At 43.0% G+C, this 27598-nt stretch overlaps 1 protein-coding gene across 1 annotated transcript in view; it reads left to right on the top strand.

The window, feature by feature from the left end:
• LOC128648353 (caspase recruitment domain-containing protein 8) overlaps nucleotides 1–27598 on the top strand; it is a gene marked incomplete at its 3' end in the record, with an annotated part of 368408 nt that overhangs the window by 312584 nt on the left and 28226 nt on the right. Inside the window, 1 exon segment of the mRNA XM_053700953.1 lies at nucleotides 26370–26511. Coding sequence (XP_053556928.1) covers nucleotides 26370–26511 — 142 coding nt within the window.

Genomic DNA, 27598 nt, shown 5'->3' on the forward strand with positions numbered 1-27598 from the left:
CATGGTTTTAGAGGATTGCGAGAAACTTCTCAAATCAACGGTCAAAAAGAAAAATTGCTCATTTTACAGACACAAAAAAGCATTATATAGTTTACAGAATAATCCAAACATTGTAATTCGTGATGCAGATAAGGGAGGAGGCATCATAATCCAAGATTACACCAAAGAAGCAGAGAGAATTTTAGGGGACACCAATTATTATCAAACTCTCTCCAGAGACCCCACTCCCCTCTTCTCACTAACTTATCAAAAATTAATAGGTAAGGGATCACTGCAGGGAATACTAAACAAAGAAGAAAGAGAATTTTTGAAAATAGATAATCCCAGTATCGCACACTACTACCATCTCCCCAAAATCCACAAGGACAAAAATAACCCTCCCGGACGTCCAATCATAGCCGGGATAGGTAATTTAACTTACAATTTATCATTCTATATAGATCAATTTTTACAGAAGTTTGTAATAAATCTTCCGTCTTATATTAGGGATAGCACCCATCTTTTACAACTATTACAAAACCTGACCCTCACAAATACAAAGAAATTTTGGATAACTTGTGATGTCAGCTCTTTGTATTCAAACATTGCTCACGATCTTGGAGTGGCGGCAGTATCTCACTTTTTAGAACAGGACCCATATTTACCCAAAGAGCAAAGAGCATACATCTTGGAATGTATTAAGTACATTTTACAACATAACTATTTTCTTTATTTAGACCGATTTTATTTGCAGATTAGGGGGACGGCCATGGGTACCAGGTTCGCCCCAAGTTTTGCCAATCTCTTTATGGGATTATTTGAGGAGGTATACATTCACCACGCGGAACTTGGGGCGAGCCTGGTATTCTATGGCCGTTACATAGACGATCTTATATTCATTTGGAATGGTAGCCTGGAATCAGCAGAATTATTACTTACACGACTCAACAATAATGATATGGGAATCACATTCACGGCCAATATACAATCTGAATCAATAAATTATTTAGATCTAGTACTCAGTTGGGGACCAAATGAGACCATAATGTCCAAATCGTTCTTTAAGGATGTTGATAGCAACAGCTATTTGGAATACTACAGTAACCATCATAGAAGTTGGATTAATAATGTCCCTTATAGTCAGTTCAGACGCATCAGGAGGAACTGTTCGGATTACAAAACCTTTCTGGAACAGAGTCAGACCCTATATAACAGATTCATAGAGAAAAGCTATCCGGCTCACATTTTAGATAATGCACTAACGAGAACTAAACGGTTAGATAGAAATGAAATATTATTCAATAATAACAATATTAATCCAGCAATTGACATATCAACAAATCAGGGAAATATTATGTTTATCACTCAATATAACAACAGCTTTCAAAAAATACAACAGATAATTTATAAACACTGGCATGTGATCCAAAGGGATCCCATACTAAGAAATATTGTACAAGACAGACCAAAGATTGTTTACAGGAGAGCCCCAACCCTAAGAAGCAGATTAGCACCAAGTAAAATCGTCAAACACACCCAACAACAAACCGAAAATATTACTAAATTCAAGAAAGGCTTTTTTGGTTTACAGGGAGTATATAAGTGTGGAAAAACGGGATGCAACTCTTGTCAATATATTAAATCTGGCACTAAATTATTCAAGTCTCATACCACTGGAGACACATATTCCATCCAGGGTTTCTATAATTGTAATACTTCTTTTGTTGTATACCTGTTAGAGTGTGTATGCGGCCTACAATATGTAGGCCGCACCTCTAGGAAAGTCAAAACAAGGTGGGGGGAACACTACCGTAACTGTAAAAATTGCAAGAAAATGAAAGTCAAACATAGTGTCCCTAACCATTGTCTAACAAAACATCCAAACCTTTTGGATTTTCAAGTTGAAAACACTGTTTCCTGAAGGTTTAAACGCCAACTTAGACCTAGCAGCTTCAATTAAAATACATTCCTAAAATATTTTCACAATATTAATTTAACATACACTTCTCACACCATTCTACGTTTATCCTAGTGACAGAGACATACTTGGCACATACAATATTCTCATGAGATATTAATGCCTTTACATTATACTTTGACACCTACGTGACACACCCAGTGCATTTTTCTAATCACACATCATACACCAAGTACATTTTCTTACAAAAGTTAAAATCGCAATAATTCCTAAAGTCCATATGAACCTGAATGGTTTTTATGCTCTAAATAATAATTATTTTTAACAGCCTATCATAATATTGATTATACGATATCAGTGGACACCAGTCCTTAATATATACATTAGGGAATAAACATAAGCAACACCTTTGAACTGCATATACACTTTCCTTATCATGTACCAAGTTAATCTATTAGTTAGGATTCCTAGACAATATGTATACTAGGATACTATACCTGAATACATTTTCAATCACATACCATACACCAAGTATATTATTTTATATACTAAAGTTAGAATCACAATAATTCTTAATAGTTCAGATGACTTTTTATGGTTTATATGCTTTAAATAGCAATAATTTATAATACCGATTTAAGCATTAATCATATGACAATACTGGTTACCAGCCCTTAATAGACACACTAGTGTCTATTTTATTTATTCACAGTCATTTGAGAAATCAATATACCAATAAATTATTCTATGACAAACTCAAAAACGAATTCAACCTATTATAACCACATATTAAAATATAATATTTTTTTTTTTTTAAGAAATAAAGTCTCTATTAGATTTTAGATTTTATTTCTTTTATTCTTTCAGTCAATCATAGAGACTTGTCAATTCACGACTAGAATCTAGAATTAATATACTATTTCTCTTGTTAAGTGTAGTCAGTCCACGGGTCATCCATTACTTATGGGATTATATCTCTTCCCCAACAGGAAGTTGCAAGAGGATCACCCAAGCAGAGCTGCTATATAGCTCCTCCCCTCACATGTCATATCCAGTCATTCTCTTGCAACCTAACTAAAGATAGGTCGTTGTGAGAGGTCTGTGGTGTTTTTAAACTTAGTTTATTTCTTCAATCAAAAGTTTGTTATTTTAAATGGCACCGGAGTGTGCTGTTTGTTTCTCAGGCAGCATTAGAAGAAGAATCTGCCTGCGTTTTCTATGATCTTAGCAGACGTAACTAAGATCCACTGGCTGTTCTCGCACATTCTGAGGAGTGAGGTAACTTCAGAAAAGGGGAATAGCATGCAGGGCCCCCCTGCAAACGAGGTATGTGCAGTAAATTATTTTTCTAAGCAATGGAATTGACTGAGAAAATACTGCTGATACCAATGTAATGTAAGTTCAGCCTTAAATGCAGTGGTAGCGACTGGTATTAGGCTGATGAGTGTGTGTACACTGAAGTATTTTTCTAGGGATGGAATTTGACTCAGAAAATACTGTTAATACTGAAGTAATGTATGAGCCTTAACTGCAGTAACAGCGACTGGTAGCAGGCTTATTAATAACACTTCATAACTTTTATAATGTATGTTCAAAACGTTTACTGGCATGTTAATCGTTTTTTGTGAGGTACTTGGTGATAAAACTTATTGGGGCATGATTTTTACCACATGGCTAACTTTTGTTTCTGCATAGAAACAGTTAACTGAGCTTCCCCACTGTTGTAATATGAGTGGGAGGGGCCTATTTTAGTGCTTTTTTGCGCAGTAAAAATTCAGTCACAGTCTTCCTACTTCATCCTCCATGATCCAGGACGTCTCTAGAGAGCTCAGCGGTCTTCAAAATTCATTTTGAGGGAGGTAATCAGTCACAGCAGACCTGTGACAGTGTGTTTGACTGTGATAAAAACGTTAATTATTAAATTGTTATCCGTTTTTGGGTATTAAGGGGTTAATCATCCATTTGCTGGTGGGTGCAATCTTTTGCTAACTTAATACATTTACTGTGAAAATTTGGTTGCTATAACTAATTTGGTTCATTGTTATTTCAACTGTGACAGCTTTTTGTGCTTCTTAAAGGCACAGTAGCGTTTTTTATATTGCTTGTAAATTTATTTGAAAATAATTTTCCAAGCTTGCTAGTCTCATTGCTAGTCTGTTTAAACATGTCTGACACAGATGAATCTGTTTGTTCTTTTTTTTTTTTTTTTTTAAATATCTTTATTAAGCATAGCCATTTAAGTAACAGAATAAGTCAAAAATCGAAGAAAATAACATCTGTTAAGCATATATACGTCTCGCAGGACGCTCACAGTCTCACAGGACCACCATAAGACATTAATATGTCAATACAAAACAACAATTTTAGACAGTCGTGAGAAATGTTAATAAAATTTCTGTATCCAATAGAGACTACATAAATTAATAGAATGGCTAATTTTCAAAATTAGATTAAATAATAAAATAACAAAACAACAACAACAACAAAAAAACACAAAACAAAACAAAAAAATTTTTTTTTGAAGAACAAAATCCACCCCTCCTCCTCATATAACCCAAAGTGCAAATCACTATCTAAAGTAACTAATCTCTGTCAAGGTTTATTCCACCAAATTTCTATTTCTAATCCAGGTATCTGGAAATCCTCCATGTAGGACTAACTCTGCGAAGCTCACTGAAGCCAGAAAGGGTCTCAGAATCTGTCTCTGCACCGCACTTGGTTATGTCTTAATGACCGGGGCCCAGCCTATTAAGAACTCTTTAATTTTTCTTTTGGATACAAACTGACAATGAAAGGATTCAAAAATAATCTGGGCTTGAATATCCCCTAAAACTTGTGTCAAACTGCGGGGAGTCTTTACAATCCACTTTTTAAAAATATTATACCTAACTGTTAATATAATTGTATTTAGAATCCGCTTTCTCTCCCTTCCTCTTATCTCCGGAAGTAACAACACTATATTTTCAAGAGAGAAAGTGGTTGAACTTGCAAAGACCCTGTTATACCAAAATTGGACTTTCAACCATAATTGAGAGATCTTTGGACAGGCCCATAACATGTGGCAAAGGTCAGCCCGGGTAAATGCGCAGTGTTCACAACGGAAATTTTTATTAGGAAAATATTTAGCCATTGAGGCCGGAGATAAATATGAATTATTTAATAATTTTAAGTGAGATTCTTTCCAGTTTGTAGGTATAGGCAGTTTCGCCACTCTCGCAAGACTATTACTTATTCCCTCCGGATCTATAGAACTAATGTAAGGGTGCCAGAACTTAATCCGTTTGTCTTCCTGCAGTATACCTTGCTTAGTCAACATAATATCATAGATTAGTGAAATTGAGGAATCACCATGAATGAATTTCCTAATACAGGTCTTAAGTTCGGTCCAATCAGCTCTCTCACCAGTATGCCAATTCTGGGCATTAACGAAATTGTTCCCTAATTGTTTCCCATGGAAACATCAGTAAATCGTCATCAAGTAATTGATGAACATATTCTAATCCTTTAGCCTGCCATTCAGAGAAGCATTTCTGGTCTAAGCCGGGAAGGAACTGGGGATTCCCCCTGATTGGTAGGTAATCCGAAAAAGAAGAATCAATTTTGAGCAGTTTACAAAGTCTATACCAAGCAATAATAATATTCCTAAACGAGCTTAATGCCGATACCTCTGACGGGAGAGACTGAGGAGTACAATGAATCAGGGCTTTCAGCGACCATGGTTCCACAAAATATGAGTCCAGATCAAAGGAAGTCACTAACTCAGCCCGAGAGATCCAATCAAGAATAATTGTAAAGTCTAATATTTGGCAAAGCCAATCCTGCGCCAGTGTATTTTTGCGCAAGCCTATTAAGCGATAATCGAGGCTTCTTAGATTTCCATATAAACTTTGAGAACCAGGCTGCCAGTTTCTTCAAGTCCTTATTCAGAATCAACAGAGGTAGATTTTGCAGGTAATAAAGAATTTTTGGAAAGATTATGGTTTTAATCAAAGTAACAGAGGCTGTAAGTGATAAAGGAAATGCTGTCCAAATCTTAAGATCCTCTTGGATTTTCTGAAATAGCCCACCAAAGTTGGCCTGGTACCACAATTTCGGATTTCTATTGATCTCTAATCCCAAATAACGAACCGCGTCTACTTCATGAAAGATTGTTACATGTTGGTTTGGACACAGCGTCCCAAGCCACATCAATTCTCTCTTCTCCATGTTGATCTTATAGCCTGCAAATGTACTAAATTGATTAATCACCGCTATCACGTTTGGGATAGTATCAACAGGTTTATTAAGAAAGAGTAAGATGTCATCTGCATAGAGTAGTATTTTCAGACTCTGACTTCCTAACGGGATCCCTGGCAGGATCTCACGTAACTTAATGGCTAAGGGTTCTAATACTATATTAAAAAGCAGAGGAGAAAGCGGGCAGCCCTGTCTTGTTCCTCTTTGAAGATGGATCTCAGGAGAAATCGTACCATTGACTAATAAATATGAGATAGGGTTCTGATAAATCTTACGGATAAAGTCAGGGAAGTTACCGATAAAACCAAATTTACAAAGAGCTGAAAACATATGCTTCCAAGAGATGCAATCAAATGCTTTTACTGCGTCTAAGGTAAGAACCGCTATATTTTTTAAATCAGACCTCTCCCTGCCCTGTTCTGAGTTCCAGATAAAATCAACTAAAATTGTTAGTTTCCTTATATTCTTAGAAGAACACCGAGAAGGCATGAAACCCACCTGGTCTGCATGGATAAGTTTCTCCAGACATAACACCAATCTACAAGATAGAATAGAAGCAAGTATTTTATAGTCAGCGTTAAGAACTGAAATAGGCCTATAAGAGTCCGGGTCTTCTGTATTTTTCCCTTTTTTGAGAATTAATGAGATGTTAGCGGCCGAAAAAATCGAGGAGGGTATAATACCCGATATATAATAACTATTATATAGCTTTTCTAATATAGGGACTAGTAGATCAGATAGAGTTTTATAGAATTCTATAGGTAATCCATCAGGACCTGCTGCCTTATTCAATTTTGCCCTAGATATCGCACTACTAATCTGTTCAGCTGAAATAGGGGCATTCAACATATCTAGCTCGTCAAGTTGAATTTTGGGTACCGAGATCGAGGACCAGAAGTTTGTTTCATTGTCATGATTAACATCTCCTTCTGCATATAAAGAACGGTAAAAATCATGAAAAATTCCTGCGATTTCAGCTGTGTCTGATGTACATTTGCCCCTGTGCTGTATCACAGGGATAAGATTTTTATTTTTCTTGGCTTTAACTAATCTCGCGAGACTTTTAGCTGAGGTGCCATGAATGCTCTTAAATCGAAGATTGATTTTTAACTCTTCTTCCTGATGTTTTTGACGCAACACTTAATCTTCTCTCTTTCTTGGCAATTACATATAAGTTCCAGTTATTCCTGGTACGCTGACACCGATAGTTCCTAAAAGCATTCCTTACCTGGTTAGATAATTGGACATCTCTGGCCCTTATTTTTTTATTCCTAGCATACAGGAATCCCTTAATTTCACCCCGTAAAACCGCTTTACCAGCTTCCCAGAAAGTTTGAATTTTATGCCGATAGGCTGAATTAAACCCTGAGTATTCCTCCCATTTTTCTTTCAACCAACCGGTAAATCTAGGATCATTAGATAAAAACCTGGGATAAAATAGTCTAGGGCTCCTAGCGCCAATCTTGTCTTGCGAGAGCAGCGAAACTGAAATTATTGCATGATCTGAGATCATAATCTCTCCAATCTCTGCCTCTAGACTACCACTAGAGGAAGAGACTGAAATCAAGAACAAATCTATGCGAGAAAATGTTCTATGCGCCTTAGATTCACAGGTAAAATTTTGTAAATCCGGATTCAACCTGCGCCACACATCATGGACCTGTAACTTTTGACAAAATTTCAAAAAATATTTTGAACTTCTCTTATTCTCCGACATATTTTTAGATGAAAGTCTGTCAATTTCCGGATATAAGGTCATATTAAAATCCCCCCCCCAATTATTAAGTTCTCTTTGACATAAGGAAATAACTTAATTTTAATTTTATCCCAAAATTCAGGATTAAATTTATTGGGGCCATAAATATTACACAAAATAAATTTGGTCTTATTTATACAGATGTGTAAAATAATAAATCTAGCTTCAGGATCTATCTCAGCCAGAATAATCTTATAATCCAGGGACTTGTTTAAAAGAATTGCAACCCCACATTTCCTACCTTTGACTGAAGAAGCAATCACCTCCCCTACCCATTTAATCTTAAATTTATTAGCTTCATGGACATGAGATGAGTTTCTTGGAGGAAGGAAATATCAGCGTTCTCCCTTGCTAGGAGTTTAATAATAAGTTTACGTTTAGAGGGCGATGAGATTCCTCCCACATTCCAAGAGGTTATCTTAATGTCCATTAATTAACAAGAAGAGCTTATTTCTATGAGTATTAATTAGGAGGAGGAGGGGAGAAAAGAAACAAGGAGAAGAAAAAAAAAAAAAGAAAAAATTTTAAAACACAAAACTGTAAATATAAGGTTACTAAACAACAAAAAAGGCCCCCATATCTTTCCAGGACTAAATAAAAAATCTACACTTTTGGACGTCTGCTGATCAATTTTATCATAAACAATATCCCTTGTCAATATGTACCTCAGATTTCCAAAAAACACTTGCGTCCTAGACAATAATTTACTCAGAGCTTATACTGGCTAATGTCGACCTTATTTATCTTTGAGAAATTCTTTTACTTCCCTCACCTCAGAGAAGGTCAGGCGAGAGCCCTCATACTCAACTATTATTTTAGCTGGATAAATCATTCGGGCTTGTAGACCTTTATTAATAAGCTGAGTACAAAGGGGGGCCATCGTCCGCCTCCTCTGTGAGGTCTCTATAGAGAAGTCTTGAAATAGGAGGACTTTATTATTACCAAAAATTAGAGGTTCTTTCAATTTTTTAAATAGCTGCATTACTTCAATTTTGTCTTGAAAATTTAATATTTTACATATACACATTCTACTTCTGCCCAGGGCTGACTCAAGGTTTTTTTTTGTACCAATTCTATGGGCTCTCTCAACCATGATGGGCAATCTGGATTGTGGGACTCCCAGTCTCTGAGGCAGTATCAAAGATGTAAAATGTAAAATGCAACAAATCCTCAAATTCATTAGATTCTGGGAGACCCACAATTCTGATGTTATTTCTTCTCGCCCTGTCTTCCAGGTCATCAAGACGTCCCTGGAGGCTATTGAGTCCTGTTGGGTAATTATACTGTCTTGGGCATTGACCTGATCCTCCAGGTCCGAGATCCTGATCTCAGCTTCCTGCATTCTAGTAGAAAATTGTTTAACCTCTGCTGACAACGCTGAGATTTCAGACGAAATTGAACCCAGCTCTTTTTTAATAATATCGAATTGAGGTGAAAATAAATCAGATAGTTGGGCAATCAGAGTGTCAGCAGAATTAGACAATGGTTCTATTGTATTATCCAAACTGGCTTCTAGAGCCTTAGTTTTTTTTTCTTTAACTTTGCTCGGCATTCTGGGAGAAGAAGATTTCCCCTGTGATAGAAATTTGTCCATAAATTATAAAGAACAATATGGAAGTGAGATAAACGTGCGTGCAGCAGGAAAACAAAAGTGAGGGAGAAAAAAAAAAAAAAAAACACAAATAGTGATACCGAGGTACCGGGACAACCCGCAACCTCCTTGTGGATAAGTGTATTTAATTAGTATTTAGGATATGCCTCTGAGACATATAATAGTGAAAAGGGAAAGACCAGGAAAAAAAAAAAAAAAAAGGTGCAGTGCTCTGGTGTACACCTTAACAATACGTGAAAAAAGGTAAAGACCACAAAAAACTTATCCCAACAGCCACATTCGTGTATAAAAGCTCTTAATTTAGAATTCACTAGCGAAATATATGTGATTTATCAAATACCCCCCAACACAGAACAAAACGGGTGGATTTAAAGAAGAGGATTCACAACAAACAACTGAGGACAGGAAACAATACCACAATTTTAAAGGATAGCCCCCAGGGATTAAATTGTTCTACCTGAATATATTAAACCTGGTCTATTAATTCCAGCTAAAGATCACTATATCCGGTTAATAGTAGCACCCTATAGGTGGTATATAGACCTAACTATATAGTTCTCCCAGTGGCTAGAGTTTAATATAGAAGGGAACAATCTGAAAAGCAGATCAAAACATTTTTTGCAATCAGCAACACTTTTAAGTTGTCAACATAAGAATCTGAGTTTGAGAAATAAAATAGTATATTATAACTATTGTTTTAATACATACCCCTAGAGTTGGCTTAAGCCCCTAAGGGCGACTAACCTAATCTAAGCACACACTGGAGAGAGTAACAGACCTCCAATACCTTAAAAAGCATCTATTCAACATCTATAGGACTTTGCTAATAAAAAAAAAATAAAAAAAAACAGAAAACAAAAAAAGAAACTTGTTTCATAAATTTCACCTAGAAAACCAACATTTTGCCCTAGCTAAACAAAAACCTCTAACAAACCCAGTTACTTTGAATAGAGTCAGCTGCCTTTGAAATAATAAATCCTAAGTAAGATGAGGACAAGAAAAAAAAAACAGACACTTACTACCCCCAAAATATAGCTCTAAGAGGAAGTAATAGCAACAGAGGAGTGCGAGGCTACAAAAGTCAAGGTCCATTTGCCCTACCCCAATCCTGTGGGGCCCACTGCCTCTTACATAGATTTGAATTATGGGATCCTTGTTCTTGCCGCAGACCCTAATCGACTTTCTTTTAAAGGGGCAGAGTTCAGCATATAGTGTAGGCCCCGAGGGAAGAACTGAAGAATTTTATCCCAACGGCTATATACAATGCGGGCACCACCGACAGTTCAAAGAAGCAAGTTAAAGAGTTAGCAGGTTACCTTAAAATGAATACTGGTCCCCACGCTCCAGAGGAACTGTACCTGCTTCTATTCCCCTGCCGGCTATCAAGGAGTTCCCGCTGGCAGGGATATACTTGATTCACCTGAGTCACTCACCAGGGAGCATCTGAAGGTATGACCCAGCACCCGGCCTCGTATTCAGACAGCTGTTTCAACATACTCTGGGTCTATTACCTGTTGACCAGGGGAGCGAACATCCTGGAATAGGCTGCTTAAGTCAGGGTCACTTGACTCAGCGCAGAGCTTTAGCGCCGGACTGGCAGACTGGTGCTCACCAGGGAGCGTCTGTAGAAAAGAGACTAAGTCCGGATCTAGCAGATGATCCCAGCCGCAAGCAGCTTTCTTCTGAGACCCTCGCTGTACCTATACCCGCCAGGTAAGATAGCTGCCCCGGCAAGTAGAATGTTAATTCAGCCAAGCCCGGTCTGTTATAGGCTATATCGATTCGCCAGAGTAGCTCTTCCTTCTAGGATCCTCACTGTACTTGACTCGGCGTTACTTGAGTCGGTATTTGAGAGTTGGGACAGGACAGGCAATATAATGCTCACCAGGGAGCGTCTATAGAAAAGGAGCCGAATCTAGCCAATGATCCCAGCCGCAAGCAGCTTCCTTCTACGACCCTTACTGCATTTGTACCTGCCGGGTAAAAAATTGCCACCCAGGCAGACAGGTTGTTACCTCCACCCGGTCAGGTCAGATGTAGGCTGAAACAATTCGCCAGAGTGGGTCTTTATCGGAGGAGGCTTGTTGAAAGGAAAGCCTTTTCTTTTGACATAAAACACTCAAAAGACAACTGCCGAGCAGCTGCAGCCAAACGGCTAATTGAAACTTCAAACTCTCATGCTGGTCGGAACCCAGCAGAGCGCCACACTCATAAATCCTCGGCTTCTCCCAAGGCAAGAGGCGGAGAGCAGGGAGCTGATAGCACGGCGTCCTCTCACAGCACCGGCATGCAGGTGAGCTGCATGACTCCTCCCCCAGCGGAAGTTTCAGTAGTCAGTGTCCTGTTTGTTCACTATGTATGAAGGCCAATGTGGAGCCCCATAGAAATTTGTGTACTAAATGCATTGATGTAACTTTAAGTAAAAGTCAGTCTTTACATGTAAAGAAATTATCACCAGACAACGAGGGGGAAGTTATGCCGACTAACTCTCCTCACGTGTCAGTACCCTCGCCTCCCGCTCAGGAGGTGCGTGATTTTGTGGCGCCAAGTACATCAGGGAGGCCCTTACAAATCACTTTGCAAGACATGGCTACTGTTATGACAGAAGTATTATCTAAATTGCCAGAATTAAGAGGCAAGCGTGATAGCTCTGGGTTAAGGACAGAGTGCGCTGATGATGTGAGAGCCATGTCCGATACTGCATCACAATTTGCAGAACATGAAGACGGAGAGCTTCATTCTATGGGTGACGGATCTGATCCAGGGAGACTGGATTCAGAGATTTCTAATTTTAAATTTAAGCTTGAGATCCTCCGCATATTGCTAGGGGAGGTATTAGCGGCTCTGAATGATTGTAACACGGTTGCAATTCCAGAAAAATTATGTAGGTTGGATAGATACTATGCGGTACCGGTGTGTACTGACGTGTTTCCTATACCTAAAAGGCTTACAGAGATTATTAGCAAGGAGTGGGATAGACCCGGTGTGCCTTTTTCCCCTCCTCCCATATTTAGGAAAATGTTTCCTATAGACGCCACCACACGAGACTTATGGCGTACGGTCCCTAAGGTGGAGGGAGCAGTTTCTACTTTAGCTAAGTGTACCACTATCCCGGTGGAGGATAGTTGTGCCTTTTCAGATCCAATGGATAAAAAATTAGAAGGTTACCTTAAGAAAATGTTTGTTCAACAAGGTTTTATCTTACAGCCCCTTGCATGCATTGCACCTGTCACTGCTGCGGCGGCATTCTGGTTTGAGTCTCTGGAAGAGGCCATTGCACAGCTCCATTGGATGAAATTATAAACAAGCTTAAAGCACTTAAGCTAGCTAACGCATTTGTTTCTGATGCCGTCGTACATTTAACCAAACTTACGGCTAAGAACTCCGGATTCGCCATCCAAGCGCGCAGAGCGCTATGGCTTAAATCCTGGTCAGCTGACGTGACTTTTAAATCTAAATTGCTTAATATTCCTTTCAAAGGGCAGACCTTATTCGTGCCCGGCTTGAAAGAAATTATCGCTGACATTACGGGAGGTAAGGGCCATGCTCTGCCTCAGGACAGGGCCAAATCAAAGGCCAAACAGTCTAATTTTCGTGCCTTTCGTAACCTCAAGGCAGGAGCAGCATCAACTTCCTCCGCTTCAAAACAGGAAGGAGCTGTTGCTCGTTACAGACAGGGCTGGAAAACTAACCAGTCCTGGAACAAGGGCAAGCAGGCCAGGAAACCTGCTGCTGCCCCTAAGACAGCATGAAGAGAGGGCCCCCTATCCGGAAACGGATCTAGTGGGGGGCAGACTTTCTCTCTTCGCCCAGGCTTGGGCAAGAGATGTCCAGGATCCCTGGGCATTGGAAATCATATCTCAGGGATATCTTCTGGACTTCAAAGCTTCTCCTCCACAAGGGAGATTTTATCTTTCAAGGTTATCAGCAAACCAAATAAAGAAAGAGGCGTTTCTACGCTGTGTACAAGACCTCTTACTAATGGGGGTGATCCACCCAGTTCCACGGACGGAACACGGGCAAGGATTCTATTCAAATCTGTTTGTGGTTCCCAAGAAAGAGGGAACCTTCAGACCAATCTTGGACTTAAAAATCCTAAACAAATTCCTAAGAGTTCCATCATTCAAAATGGAAACTATTCGAACCATCCTACCCATGATCCAAGAGGGTCAGTACATGACCACAGTGGACTTAAAGGATGCCTACCTTCACATACCGATTCACAAGGATCATTATCGGTACATAAGATTTGCCTTCCTAGACAGGCATTACCAGTTTGTAGCTCTTCCCTTCGGGTTAGCTACGGTTCCAAGAATCTTTACAAAGGTTCTGGGCTCACTTCTGGTGGTACTAAGACCGCGAGGCATAGCGGTGGCTCCGTACCTAGACGACATTCTGATACAAGCGTCAAGTTTTCAAACTGCCAAGTCTCATACAGAGATAGTTCTGGCATTTCTGAGGTCGCATGGGTGGAAGGTGAACGTGGAAAAGAGTTCTCTATTACCACTCACAAGGGTTCCCTTCCTAGGGACTCTTATAGATTCTGTAGAGATGAAAATTTACCTGACGGAGGCCAGGTTATCAAAACTTCTAAATGCTTGCCGTGCCCTTCATTTCATTCCACACCCGTCAGTAGCTCAGTGCATGGAAGTAATCGGCTTAATGGTAGCGGCAATGGACATAGTACCATTTGCGCGCCTGCATCTCAGACCGCTGCAATTGTGCATGCTAAGTCAGTGGAATGGGGATTACTCAGATTTGTCCCCTCTACTAAATCTGGATCAAGAGACCAGAGATTCTCTTCTATGGTGGCTTTCTCGGCCTCACCTGTCCAAGGGGATGACCTTTCGCAGGCCAGATTGGACGATTGTAACAACAGACGCCAGCCTTCTAGGTTGGGGCGCAGTCTGGAATTCCCTGAAGGCTCAGGGTTCATGGACTCAGGAGGAGAAACTCCTCCCAATAAATATTCTGGAGTTAAGAGCAATATTCAATGCTCTTCTAGCTTGGCCTCAGTTAGCAACTCTGAGGTTCATCAGATTTCAGTCGGACAACATCACGACTGTGGCTTACATCAACCATCAAGGGGGAACCAGGAGTTCCCTAGCGATGTTGGAAGTCTCAAAGATAATTCGCTGGGCAGAGTCTCACTCTTGCCACCTGTCAGCGATCTACATCCCAGGCGTGGAGAACTGGGAGGCGGATTTTCTAAGTCGCCAGACTTTTCATCCGGGGGAGTGGGAACTTCATCCGGAGGTCTTCGCCCAACTGATTCATCGTTGGGGCAAACCAGATCTGGATCTCATGGCGTCTCGCCAGAACGCCAAGCTTCCTTGTTACGGATCCAGGTCCAGGGACCCGGGAGCGGTGCTGATAGATGCTCTGACAGCCCCTTGGGTCTTCAACATGGCTTATGTGTTTCCACCATTTCCGATGCTTCCTCGACTGATTGCCAAGATCAAACAGGAGAGAGCATCAGTGATTCTGATAGCGCCTGCGTGGCCACGCAGGACCTGGTATGCAGACCTAGTGGACATGTCGTCCTGTCCACCATGGTCTCTGCCTCTGAGGCAGGACCTTCTAATTCAGGGTCCTTTCAACCATCCAAATCTAATTTCTCTGAGGCTGACTGCATGGAGATTGAACGCTTGATCCTATCAAAGCGTGGCTTCTCGGAGTCGGTTATTGATACCTTAATACAGGCTAGGAAACCTGTTACCAGAAGAATTTACCATAAGATATGGCGTAAATATTTATATTGGTGCGAATCCAAGAGTTACTCATGGAGTAAGGTTAGGATTCCTAGGATATTGTCCTTTCTACAAGAGGGTTTAGAAAAGGGCTTATCCGCTAGTTCGTTAAAGGGACAGATTCTGCTCTGTCTATTCTTCTACACAAGCGTCTGGCAGAAGTTCCAGACGTTCAGGCTTTTTGTCAGGCTTTGGCTAGGATTAAGCCTGTGTTTAAGACTGTTGCTCCGCCGTGGAGCTTAAACTTAGTTCTTAACATTCTGCAAGGCGTTCCATTTGAACCCCTTCATTCCATTGATATCAAGCTGTTATCTTGGAAAGTTCTGTTTTTGATGGCTATTTCCTCGGCTCGAAGAGTCTCTGAGTTATCTGCCTTACATTGTGATTCTCCTTATCTGATTTTTCATTCAGACAAGGTAGTTCTGCGTACTAAACCTGGGTTCTTACCTAAGGTAGTTTCTAACAGGAATATCAATCAAGAGATTGTTGTTCCATCATTGTGTCCTAACCCTTCTTCAAAGAAGGAACGACTTTTGCATAATCTGGACGTAGTCCATGCCCTGAAGTTCTATTTGCAGGCAACTAAAGATTTTCGTCAAACTTCTTCCCTGTTTGTCGTTTACTCTGGACAGAGGAGAGGTCAAAAGGCTTCGGCTACCTCTCTCTCCTTTTGGCTTTGTAGCATAATACGTTTAGCCTATGAGACTGCTGGACAGCAGCCTCCTGAAAGAATTACAGCTCATTCTACTAGAGCTGTGGCTTCCACCTGGGCCTTTAAAAATGAGGCCTCTGTTGAACAGATTTGCAAGGCTGCAACTTGGTCTTCATTTCACACTTTTTCAAAATTTTACAAATTTGACACTTTTGCTTCTTCGGAGGCTATTTTTGGGAGAAAGGTACTTCAGGCAGTGGTTCCCTCCGTTTAAAGTTCCTGCCTTGTCCCTCCCTTCATCCGTGTACTTTAGCTTTGGTATTGGTATCCCATAAGTAATGGATGACCCGTGGACTGACTACACTTAACAAGAGAAAACATAATTTATGCTTACCTGATAAATGTATTTCTCTTGTAGTGTAGTCAGTCCATGGCCCGCCCTGTCTTTTAAGGCAGATCTAAATTTTAATTACACTCCAGTCACCACTGCACCCTATGGTTTCTCCTTTCTCGTCTTGTTTTGGTCGAATGACTGGATATGACATGTGAGGGGAGGAGATATATAGCAGCTCTGCTTGGGTGATCCTCTTGCAACTTCCTGTTGGGGAAGAGATATAATCCCATAAGTAATGGATGACCCGTGGACTGACTACACTACGAGAGAAATAAATTTATCAGGTAAGCATAAATTATGTTTTTTAAAATTGCCATTCTTGTAAGGATACATGTGTTACTATACACCAATTTTTAAAAATAGAAACATTATAAAACCTTTTTCTTAGCAATTCAAATAATGAACTTGCATCTAAATATATAGAAGTTGCAGTCAATTTAACTGGATATATGATGGTCTAATAACGTTAGCTTAACATTATTCTGGTGTGCATGATTTTTTTAGAGCCGTGGGGTTCTGTTTATTCAGTTCTATCTTTAATCAAAATGTTCATTTTTAATTTTTTATATATATTTTCAGTCACACCTTTTAGACATATTACCATTTGCTTGTTTTCAAATAAATATATAGTCCTTTGAATTTATAGATCTTGATACTAACTCCAATATATAATTTGCCAGGAATGAGTTGTGATATTTGACAAGGTTTAACACACATTGGTTCAGAGATCTTTTTAAATACATGTGAACAATGGTTTAGCTCACAGGTGTATATCACAATCAGCGCTAATAAGATCCACAGTGCTAATTAAGTTACCATTGGTTCTTTTTAAAAACTATGACAACTTCCGCTTTTAAATTTACCTGTATTTAAGGTTTTTAATTTGCACTAATTGTCTCCATTGTTTTATGCCTGAGGAAACGACCAGATAACGGTCGAGAAACGCGTAGCGATTCTTTTATGGATTAAAGAGATTATTCTATTCTACGGAAGTTGTCTTTCTCCTTTATTTATCAACTCTGAAAAGGTGTATGGTCCTGACTTGTACCGCAACCTGCAATACAACTCCCCACAGATTTACGCTCACCTGTAACAAAGCCACGCAGAGATTTACCTGCCTTGGACCAGACGCAGCATATCAGCGACTCACCAGTGTGCTAACCACTGAGAGTGTTAGTCTGCCTGATAGCACCGGTCACAGTACAGTGCATAGCTTTTCGGTAAGCCTTTCGATTTTATCTTTTATGACTTAGATCCAACAATATCACGCTATGTGGCGCCCTCTTTTTTATTTCTAATTTTCAGAATCTTCACTCCGAGGACCAGAGGAGCCGCCGCTTCACATTTGTTCTACACTTTTGCTCGTCCACACGTTACCATTCACGGTTTGTGCACAGACTTGTTTTTTCCTAATATTTAGCGCACCCCCCTATAGGCTCCCCCCAGGGGTTCATTACTTGACTTTGGTCTATCATAAGATGCCCAAGTACCTGGAGCCAAAGAATTCATCACCACTCAAGCCAGTCCTCCGTTCCAAGCCTCCAGAGATGGGTGGGGAATTGGCACCCGAACTGATCTGCACCTGGAGCCAACTCCCGAAACCTGCGCCACTGGAAATGAGAGAGAGAATCGACTATAGCATTATCCACACTAGGACCCATACCAAAACATTCATCCTCAAACACTTCAACACCAATAAGCGCAACAGTCGCAACACCGGCCGCGAGGAAGAAGACAAGGTATTCAGAGCAGAAACAACCCCCATGGTATCTGTAAAGATCACCACAGACCTATTAACCATGCTTCAATATCAATTTTTGCTAGCAAAGCAGACCTACCCGCCGCCCTAACCAGACTAACAGCCTGATCAAAAGAGGCGTACTTATCCGAAGCCAATTCATCAGGAATCCCATCATTAACTGACCCCCCTTTTGGGAAGGATATATGATGGATCAAGCAAAACTTCCCCTGCTCCTGCTTCGGAACAACACCCAAAGGCGAAATTCGCAAATCGGGCAACGGAAGCTAAAAAAAGGGACCGGCCATGCTGCCCATAGCAACCTCCTTCCCAAGTTACTCATTTACCACCTCAGGCCACTGACGAGCCGACTTCAAATTGACACGAAAAACACACTGACCAGCTTGAGAAGGGATAACAAAGCCAAAGCTGAAGCCGTGTAGCAACAAAGCCTCCTTTTCCCTACAACCCCGTACCCGAGCGTACTTGACAAGCCACGGCTTCATCGCGCCCCTTTGTCAGCCGACTCCAAACTCCCGCCGGACTTTCCTTTTCGGAAACACTTGAAAAAGGGGTGGGAACCCCCACAATCCGAGCACTCATGTCGGAATTTACACGTCGCACCCCACTTACCAAATTTCTCATTAAAGGCAAAACAATAGCCCTTTTTTCCACTAGCCGTCGCCCCCCCAGAAGGTTGACCACCGGCTCCAGCTCGAAAGGGCTAGGCAGCCCTAAGCGGAGTCATGATCTTTAGCCACAAACCCATATACCAATCATCCCACCGCATAGCGGGCTTAACCGATAAACGTTGCCGAAATTGTTCATCGTAAGCCCACCAGGCCATTCCCCCATAAGTTCTCTGATCAGCCGCAATTTCGTCCAGGTAGCAAAATAATGCCGCACCCTGCTCGTAAACACTAGCATAAATCATAAAAGCCTGGAACCAATTCGTAAACGTCTTCGGCAACTTCCGATAACGTTTCTTACACTCCTCCTTCTCTTTTCTAACCGAATCTTTCTTCGAATCCTCAGGGATTTCAAAAGACTGGTCCAGAGGCAGGAGGGAGAAAAGCTCAATAAATTCCCGCTTAACAATCTTGTCCCGAAGATCAGCCGATAAATGCATAACTAATGGCCCAATCAAGCAAAGGCAGGATCTGGACATTGCTGTGTCCACCACCTTAAGCTGAGCCCCGACAGTCACTTTCTCAATGACCCCCCCCGTCAAGACCGCCGAACCAGGTACTTGGTCAGCAGAACCACCCCCCGAGGGGTCACTACCCACAGTATTAACTGTAGCCGCATTCCCCAATGCGGGGGTCGAGGGAGAACCCTCTGGAGGTAACCAAACCCTTGCTACCGCCGGTTGCACTGCGATTCCCTTCCCCTCCAGCTGCGACAACAATTCCCACAATCCAACCAACAAAGACCCTGACACAGTCTCACCACCAGACACTCCCCCACATTCCATAACAGACTTCCCACCCCCAGCAGACTCGACTTCCATCTCACCTAAACTGGCCTCTGCAGACGGCCGAACTCCGCCGCCGACGCTATCTCCCAGTAGTCCAGACTGGAGCCCGCTCCTGCACTACTCCGTAGCTGTGCCTTCTGCCACCGATGTCCCGGCAACCACGCCCCGTACATTTGACTCAACCTGGGGCAGCCGCCGTATCACATTCCTCAAAACAGGAACACGTGAAACAACATTCAAGGGCAAATAACCACCCCTACCCCGTCTCCCCCTAGATTGGCCGACCCTGCCAACCGTAGCAATCCCTCTACCTCTTTTTGCAGCCATCACCCCAAGGCCCCCTGACCCCAACACATCAGATACTGGCCTCCTATGTGATCTCCCTCTACCCACACCAAAAGGAACCCCAGGCCCACGTGGCCATCTGTCAAGTGACCAGGCACCCCTAGAAGATACCGTAGATGTCAACTCTGCCCCATGCACATGCCCCTCGACACCTCTACTTTCTAAACCAACCTGACCTGAGGAACCAGGACCCCCAGTCCAAGGGACTCCATCATCCGGCTCCAGGCTAATGGATTCTGTCCAAGAACCATGCAGGCCAAAGGAGTCATCCTCCCGGCTGTCGACACCCTCCGTAGCATCACAAGAAAAGCCAGCAAGATCCAGCGGCCGTTTGCCCCGCTGCTCAATGTCTGCAAAATAAACAGATGCACGTGACAAATGACCCCCCCTCTCCCAACCCTAGGACCCCAAACCCCCCTGCCAGAAGCAACAGGAGTGGCCCCGCCCCAGCGTGAATAAAAACTTGCATAACCCAGACCAGAGGAGGGAACGATGGACCTAGAACTATGGGCCTCAGTAGAGAGAGGAACATAATCTTCACCAGAGGAGGGGGACAAACATAAAGCCAAGCCACCACCCAGGGGAGGGGACTCCTCCCGAACATCCCTGAACATCTCCTCCAACTCTCCCTAAGAATATATTTATTCATCATACCCCCCAGAACCCTGCAGCTTGGCCCTTTTCCTTGACAGATCCCTTTTCCTTGACAGATCCCTTAACATAAACCTGTCCCTTGTCTGTGGCTGTAGATCTGCCCATATTACCAGGATTCCCCCCAGAGGCCCTATCTGCAGCCTCTGACCCCACTGGATCCCCCAACATTCCCCTGGCCCTCATGTGTGGCCAAAAATTGAATATGACCATCCTGATGCCCGGATCCCGCCCCATACCCCTGGCCCTCATGCGTAGCCGAAGAAACCATATGCCCTCCATATCCCCCTTTTTCTACAGAATTCTGGCCCACATCTATGGCCGCAAAAGTGGCAGGCCCCACCTGAGACCCCCCGCGGCCATCCCACCCACTGCACATATCTCAACCACACCAACAGGCCCAGACGAGCCGTCACCCTGCTCCTGTGAATCCCACATAACACCTCTTGCCACCGCAGGCCGTACCCGGCCATGAGCGCCAGTCCCCTTTGGAAATTTACCAGAAGAAACCAGGAGGGAAGCTCACAGCTCTGGATCGCTGACGCACTCGGAACTGCCAGGCCCTGCCTCCGCTGAAACCGGAAAACTCACCGCTGCCGAGGACCCAGCTGAAGACGAACTCCGACGGCCTGGAACAGAGACTCCTTTCTTCACTCCAGACGACCGACCAGCAGGCTCCGGACTCAACCGAACAGGAGGACAAGACTTCCTAGAAGACCTGGGCCTCACCGCCGTAGCATCCGCCACCGGAACCGGATCACCAAAGATGGACTGGAACTGCTCCTCCAACCAGGTAGGTCCTCTCTGCACAGCAGCCTCCTGGATGCGGCCCAACAGCTCCTCAACAGAAGCGGGGAAAGATGCCAGACCAAATGTCGAGATGCTTCACCTAAAATTTTCTTAACAATCTGGCTATTTTCCCGCCCTGGCCCCTTAAGTAATGCCTTCCCTTGCTCCTCCCACTTCATCCTTACCAGAGCAAAAGGCCTTATTCCTCCGCAGATTAAAGGCCCCTGCCGTCTACACTGCGTCCGCCTCTAGGGGCCCCATTAAACACTGATCAGCTCCTCTAAAATAACCTCCTGCCCTGCAGTGTACATAAAACAACAGGATAGCTTTCAGAGCTAATGAGTTAAACACTGATCTGCCCCACTAAAATAACCTCCTGCCCTGCCCTGCCCTGCCCTGTACATAAAACAACAGGATAGCTTTCAGAGCTAATGAGTTAAACACTGATCTGGCCCTCTAAAATAATCTCCTGCCCTGCCCTGTACATAAAACAACAGGATAGCTTTCAGAGCTAATGAGTTAAACACTGATCTGCCCCACTAAAATAACCTCCTGCCCTGCCCTGCCCTGCCCTGTACATAAAACAACAGGATAGCTTTCAGAGCTAATGAGTTAAACACTGATCTGGCCCACTAAAATAACCTCCTGCCCTGCCCTGTACATAAAACAACAGGATAGCTTTCAGAGCTAATGAGTTAAACACTGATCAGCTCCTCTAAAATAACCTCCTGCCCTGCAGTGTACATAAAACAACAGGATAGCTTTCAGAGCTAATGAGTTAAACACTGATCTGCCCCACTAAAATAACCTCCTGCCCTGCCCTGTACATAAAACAACAGGATAGCTTTCAGAGCTAATGAGTTAAACACTGATCTGCCCCACTAAAATAACCTCCTGCCCTGCAGTGTACATAAAACAACAGGATAGCTTTCAGAGCTAATGAGTTAAACACTGATCTGCCCCACTAAAATAACCTCCTGCCCTGCAGTGTACATAAAACAACAGGATAGCTTTCAGAGCTAATGAGTTAAACACTGTCACAGACGTGTGACTGAGTACGGAATATTGTGTGCTTACATCACAGACGTGTGACTGCGTACGGATATTGTGTGCTTACATCACAGACGTGTGACTGGGTACGGATATTGTGCGCTTACATCACAGACGTGTGACTGCGTACGGATATTCTGCGCTTACATCACAGACGTGTGACTGCGTACGGATATTGTGAGCTTACATCACAGATGTGTGACTGGGTACGGACAGTGTGTGCTTACATCACAGACATGTGACTGGGTACGGATATTGTGCGCTTACATCACAGACGTGTGACTGGGTACAGATATTGTGTGCTTACATCACAGATGTGTGACTGCGTACGGATATTGTGCGCTTACATCACAGACGTGTGACTGCGTACGGATATTGTGCACTTACATTACAGACGTGTGACTGCGTACGTATATTGTGTGCTTACATCACAGACGTGTGACTGCGTACGGATATTGTGTGCTTACATCAGACGTGTGACTGCGTACGGATATTGTGTGCTTACATCACAGACGTGTGACTGCGTACGGATATTGTGTGCTTACATTACAGACGTGTGACTGCGTGCGGATATTGTGTGCTTACATCAGACGTGTGACTGCGTACGGATATTGTGTGCTTACATTACAGATGTGTGACTGCGTGCGGATATTGTGCACTTACATTACAGACGTGTGACTGCGTACGGATATTGTGTGCTTACATCAGACGTGTGACTGCGTACGGATATTGTGTGCTTACATCACAGACGTGTGACTGCGTACGGATATTGTGCACTTACATTACAGACGTGTGACTGCGTACGGATATTGTGTGCTTACATCACAGACGTGTGACTGCGTACGGATATTGTGTGCTTACATCAGACGTGTGACTGCGTACGGATATTGTGTGCTTACATCACAGACGTGTGACTGCGTACGGATATTGTGTGCTTACATCACAGACGTGTGACTGCGTGCGGATATTGTGTGCTTACATCACAGACGTGTGACTGCGTACGGATATTGTGTGCTTACATTACAGACGTGTGACTGCGTGCGGATATTGTGCACTTACATTACAGACGTGTGACTGCGTACGTATATTGTGTGCTTACATTACAGACGTGTGACTGCGTACGGATATTCTGTGCTTACATCACAGACGTGTGACTGCGTACCGATATTGTGCACTTACATTACAGACGTGTGACTGCGTACGTATATTGTGTGCTTACATTACAGACGTGTGACTGCGTACGGATATTGTGTGCTTACATCACAGACGTGTGACTGCGTACGGATATTGTGCACTTACATTACAGACGTGTGACTGGGTACGTATATTGTGTGCTTACATTACAGACGTGTGACTGCGTACGTATATTGTGTGCTTACATTACAGACGTGTGACTGCGTACGGATATTGTGTGCTTACATCACAGACGTGTGACTGCGTACGGATATTGTGTGCTTACATCACAGACGTGCGACTGCGTACGGATATTGTGTGCTTACATCACAGACATGTGACTGCGTGCGGATATTGTGTGCTTACATCAGACGTGTGACTGCGTACGGATATTGTGCGCTTACATCACAGACGTGTGACTGCGTACGGATATTAGGCGCTTACATCACAGACGTGTGACTGCGTACGGATATTGTGCGCTTATATCACAGACGTGTGACTGGGTACGGATATTAGGCGCTTACATCACATATGTGTGACTGCGTACGGATATTAGGTGCTTACATCACAGACGTGTGACTGCGTACGGATATTAGGTGATTACATCAGACATGTGACTGCGTACGGATATTAGGCACTTACATCACATATGTGTGACTGCGTACGGATATTAGGCACTTACATCACATATGTGTGACTGCGTACGGATATTAGGCACTTACATCACATATGTGTGACTGCGTATGGATATTAGGTGCTTACATCACAGACGTGTGACTGCGTACGGATATTGTGTGCTTACATCACAGACGTGTGACTGGGTACGGAATATTGTGTGCTTACATCACAGAGGTGTGACTGCGTACGGATATTAGGTGCTTACATCACAGACGTGTGACTGGGTACGGAATATTGTGTGCTTACATCACAGACGTGTGACTGGGTACGGAATATTGTGTGCTTACATCACAGATGTGTGACTGGGTACGGAATATTGTGTGCTTACATCACAGAGGTGTGACTGCGTATGGATATTAGGTGCTTACATCACAGACGTGTGACTGCGTACGGATATTGTGCGCTTACATCACAGACGTGTGACTGGGTACGGAATATTGTGTGCTTACATCACAGACGTGTGACTGCGTACGGATATTGTGTGCTTACATCACAGACGTGTGACTGCGTACGGATATTGTGTGCTTACATCACAGAGGTGTGACTGCGTATGGATATTAGGTGCTTACATCACAGACGTGTGACTGGGTACGGATATTGTGTGCTTACATCAGACGTGTGACTGGGTACGGATATTGTGCACTTACATCACAGACGTGTGACTGGGTACGGAATATTGTGTGCTTACATCACAGACGTGTGACTGCGTACGGATATTGTGCGCTTATATCACAGACGTGTGACTGGGTACGGATATTGTGAGCTTACATCACAGACGTGTGACTGAGTACGGAATATTGTGTGCTTACATCACAGACGTGTGACTGCGTATGGATATTGTGTGCTTACATCACAGACGTGTGACTGGGTACGGATATTGTGCGCTTACATCACAGACGTGTGACTGCGTACGGATATTCTGCGCTTACATCACAGACGTGTGACTGCGTACGGATATTGTGAGCTTACATCACAGATGTGTGACTGGGTACGGACAGTGTGTGCTTACATCACAGACATGTGACTGGGTACGGATATTGTGCGCTTACATCACAGACGTGTGACTGGGTACGGATATTGTGTGCTTACATCACAGATGTGTGACTGCGTACGGATATTGTGCGCTTACATCACAGACGTGTGACTGCGTACGGATATTGTGTGCTTACATCACAGACGTGTGACTGGGTACGGATATTGTGCGCTTACATCACAGACGTGTGACTGCGTACGGATATTGTGCGCTTACATCACAGACGTGTGACTGCGTACGGATATTGTGCGCTTACATCACAGATGTGTGACTGGGTACGGATAGTGTGTGCTTACATCACAGACATGTGACTGGGTACGGATATTGTGCGCTTACATCACAGACGTGTGACTGGGTACGGATATTGTGTGCTTACATCACAGACGTGTGACTGCGTACGGATATTGTGCGCTTACATCACAGACGTGTGACTGCGTACAGATATTGTGCGCTTACATCACAGACGTGTGACTGGGTACGGATAGTGTGCGCTTACATCACAGACGTGTGACTGGGTACGGATATTGTGTGCTTACATCACAGACGTGTGACTGCGTACGGATATTGTGCGCTTATATCACAGACCTGTGACTGGGTACGGAATATTGTGCGCTTACATCACAGACGTGTGACTGGGTACGGATATTGTGCGCTTATATCACAGACGTGTGACTGGGTACGGAATATTGTGCGCTTACATCACAGACATGTGACTGGGTACGGATATTGTGTGCTTACATCACAGATGTGTGACTGCGTACGGATATTGTGCGCTTACATCACAGACGTGTGACTGGGTACGGATATTGTGTGCTTACATCACAGACGTGTTACTCGGTACGGATATTGTGCGCTTACATCACAGACGTGTGACTGGGTACGGATATTGTGTGCTTACATCACAGACGTGTTACTCGGTACGGATATTGTGCGCTTACATCACAGACGTGTGACTGGGTACGGAATATTGCGTGCTTACATCACAGACGTGTGACTGCGTACGGATATTGTGCGCTTACATCACATAGAGCTGCCATTCTAGCACCTGATTGATTGTTTTAATCACTTATTTTGTTTTGTTCTATGATTTGGGGAGTGACAAAGGGTCAGAGACACTAATGTGCTTTAACCATTTCAGAGCCTCATGTTGCAGTACAATGACAACTCCCAGCTGTATCCTTACAGTGAGATTTATCTGATGAAAATGACAAGTAACATTCAGCTCAAAGTGACATCAAAAGAAGACAAAACAGTAGTCTGGGAATCCGAGCTGAGAGAAGGTAAAATTGTCTTTCTTACTGACAGAATGTGCGTAGGGTCACATGGCACAGTATTACACGGGACACATGGCACAGTATTACACGGGACACATGGCACAGTATTACACAGGTCACATGGCACAGTATTACATGGTATTACACGGTCACATGGCACAGTATTATACGGGTCACATGGCACAGTATTACATGGTATTACACGGTCACATGGCACAGTATTATACGGGTCACATGGCACAGTATTACACGGGTCACATGGCACAGTATTATACGGGTCACATGGCACAGTATTACACGGGACACATGGCACAGTATTACACGGTATTACACTGGTCACATGGCACAGTATTACACGGTCACATGGCACAGTATTACACAGGTCACATGGCACAGTATTACATGGTATTACACGGTCACATGGCACAGTATTATACGGGTCACATGGCACAGTATTACATGGTATTACACGGTCACATGGCACAGTATTATACGGGTCACATGGCACAGTATTACACGGGTCACATGGCACAGTATTATACGGGTCACATGGCACAGTATTACACGGGACACATGGCACAGTATTACACGGTATTACACTGGTCACATGGCACAGTATTACACGGTCACATGGCACAGTATTACACGGGTGACATGGCACAGTATTACATGGTATTACACGGTCACATGGCACAGTATTATACGGGTCACATGGCACAGTATTACACGGGTCACATGGCACAGTATTATACGGGTCACATGGCACAGTATTACACGGGACACATGGCACAGTATTACACGGTATTACACTGGTCACATGGCACAGTATTACACGGTCACATGGCACAGTATTACACGGGTGACATGGCACAGTATTACAAGGGTCACATGGCACAGTATTACAAGGGTCACATGGCACAGTATTACACGGGTCACATGGCACAGTATTATACGGGTCACATGACACAGTATTACACAGGTCACATGACACAGTATTACACGGGTCACATGGCACAGTATTACATGGTATTACACAGGTCACATGGCACAGTATTACACGGGTCACATGGCACAGTATTACATGGTATTACAC

The sequence above is a fragment of the Bombina bombina genome, chromosome 2 (genome assembly GCF_027579735.1).
Source record: "Bombina bombina isolate aBomBom1 chromosome 2, aBomBom1.pri, whole genome shotgun sequence".
Lineage (NCBI taxonomy): Eukaryota > Metazoa > Chordata > Amphibia > Anura > Bombinatoridae > Bombina > Bombina bombina.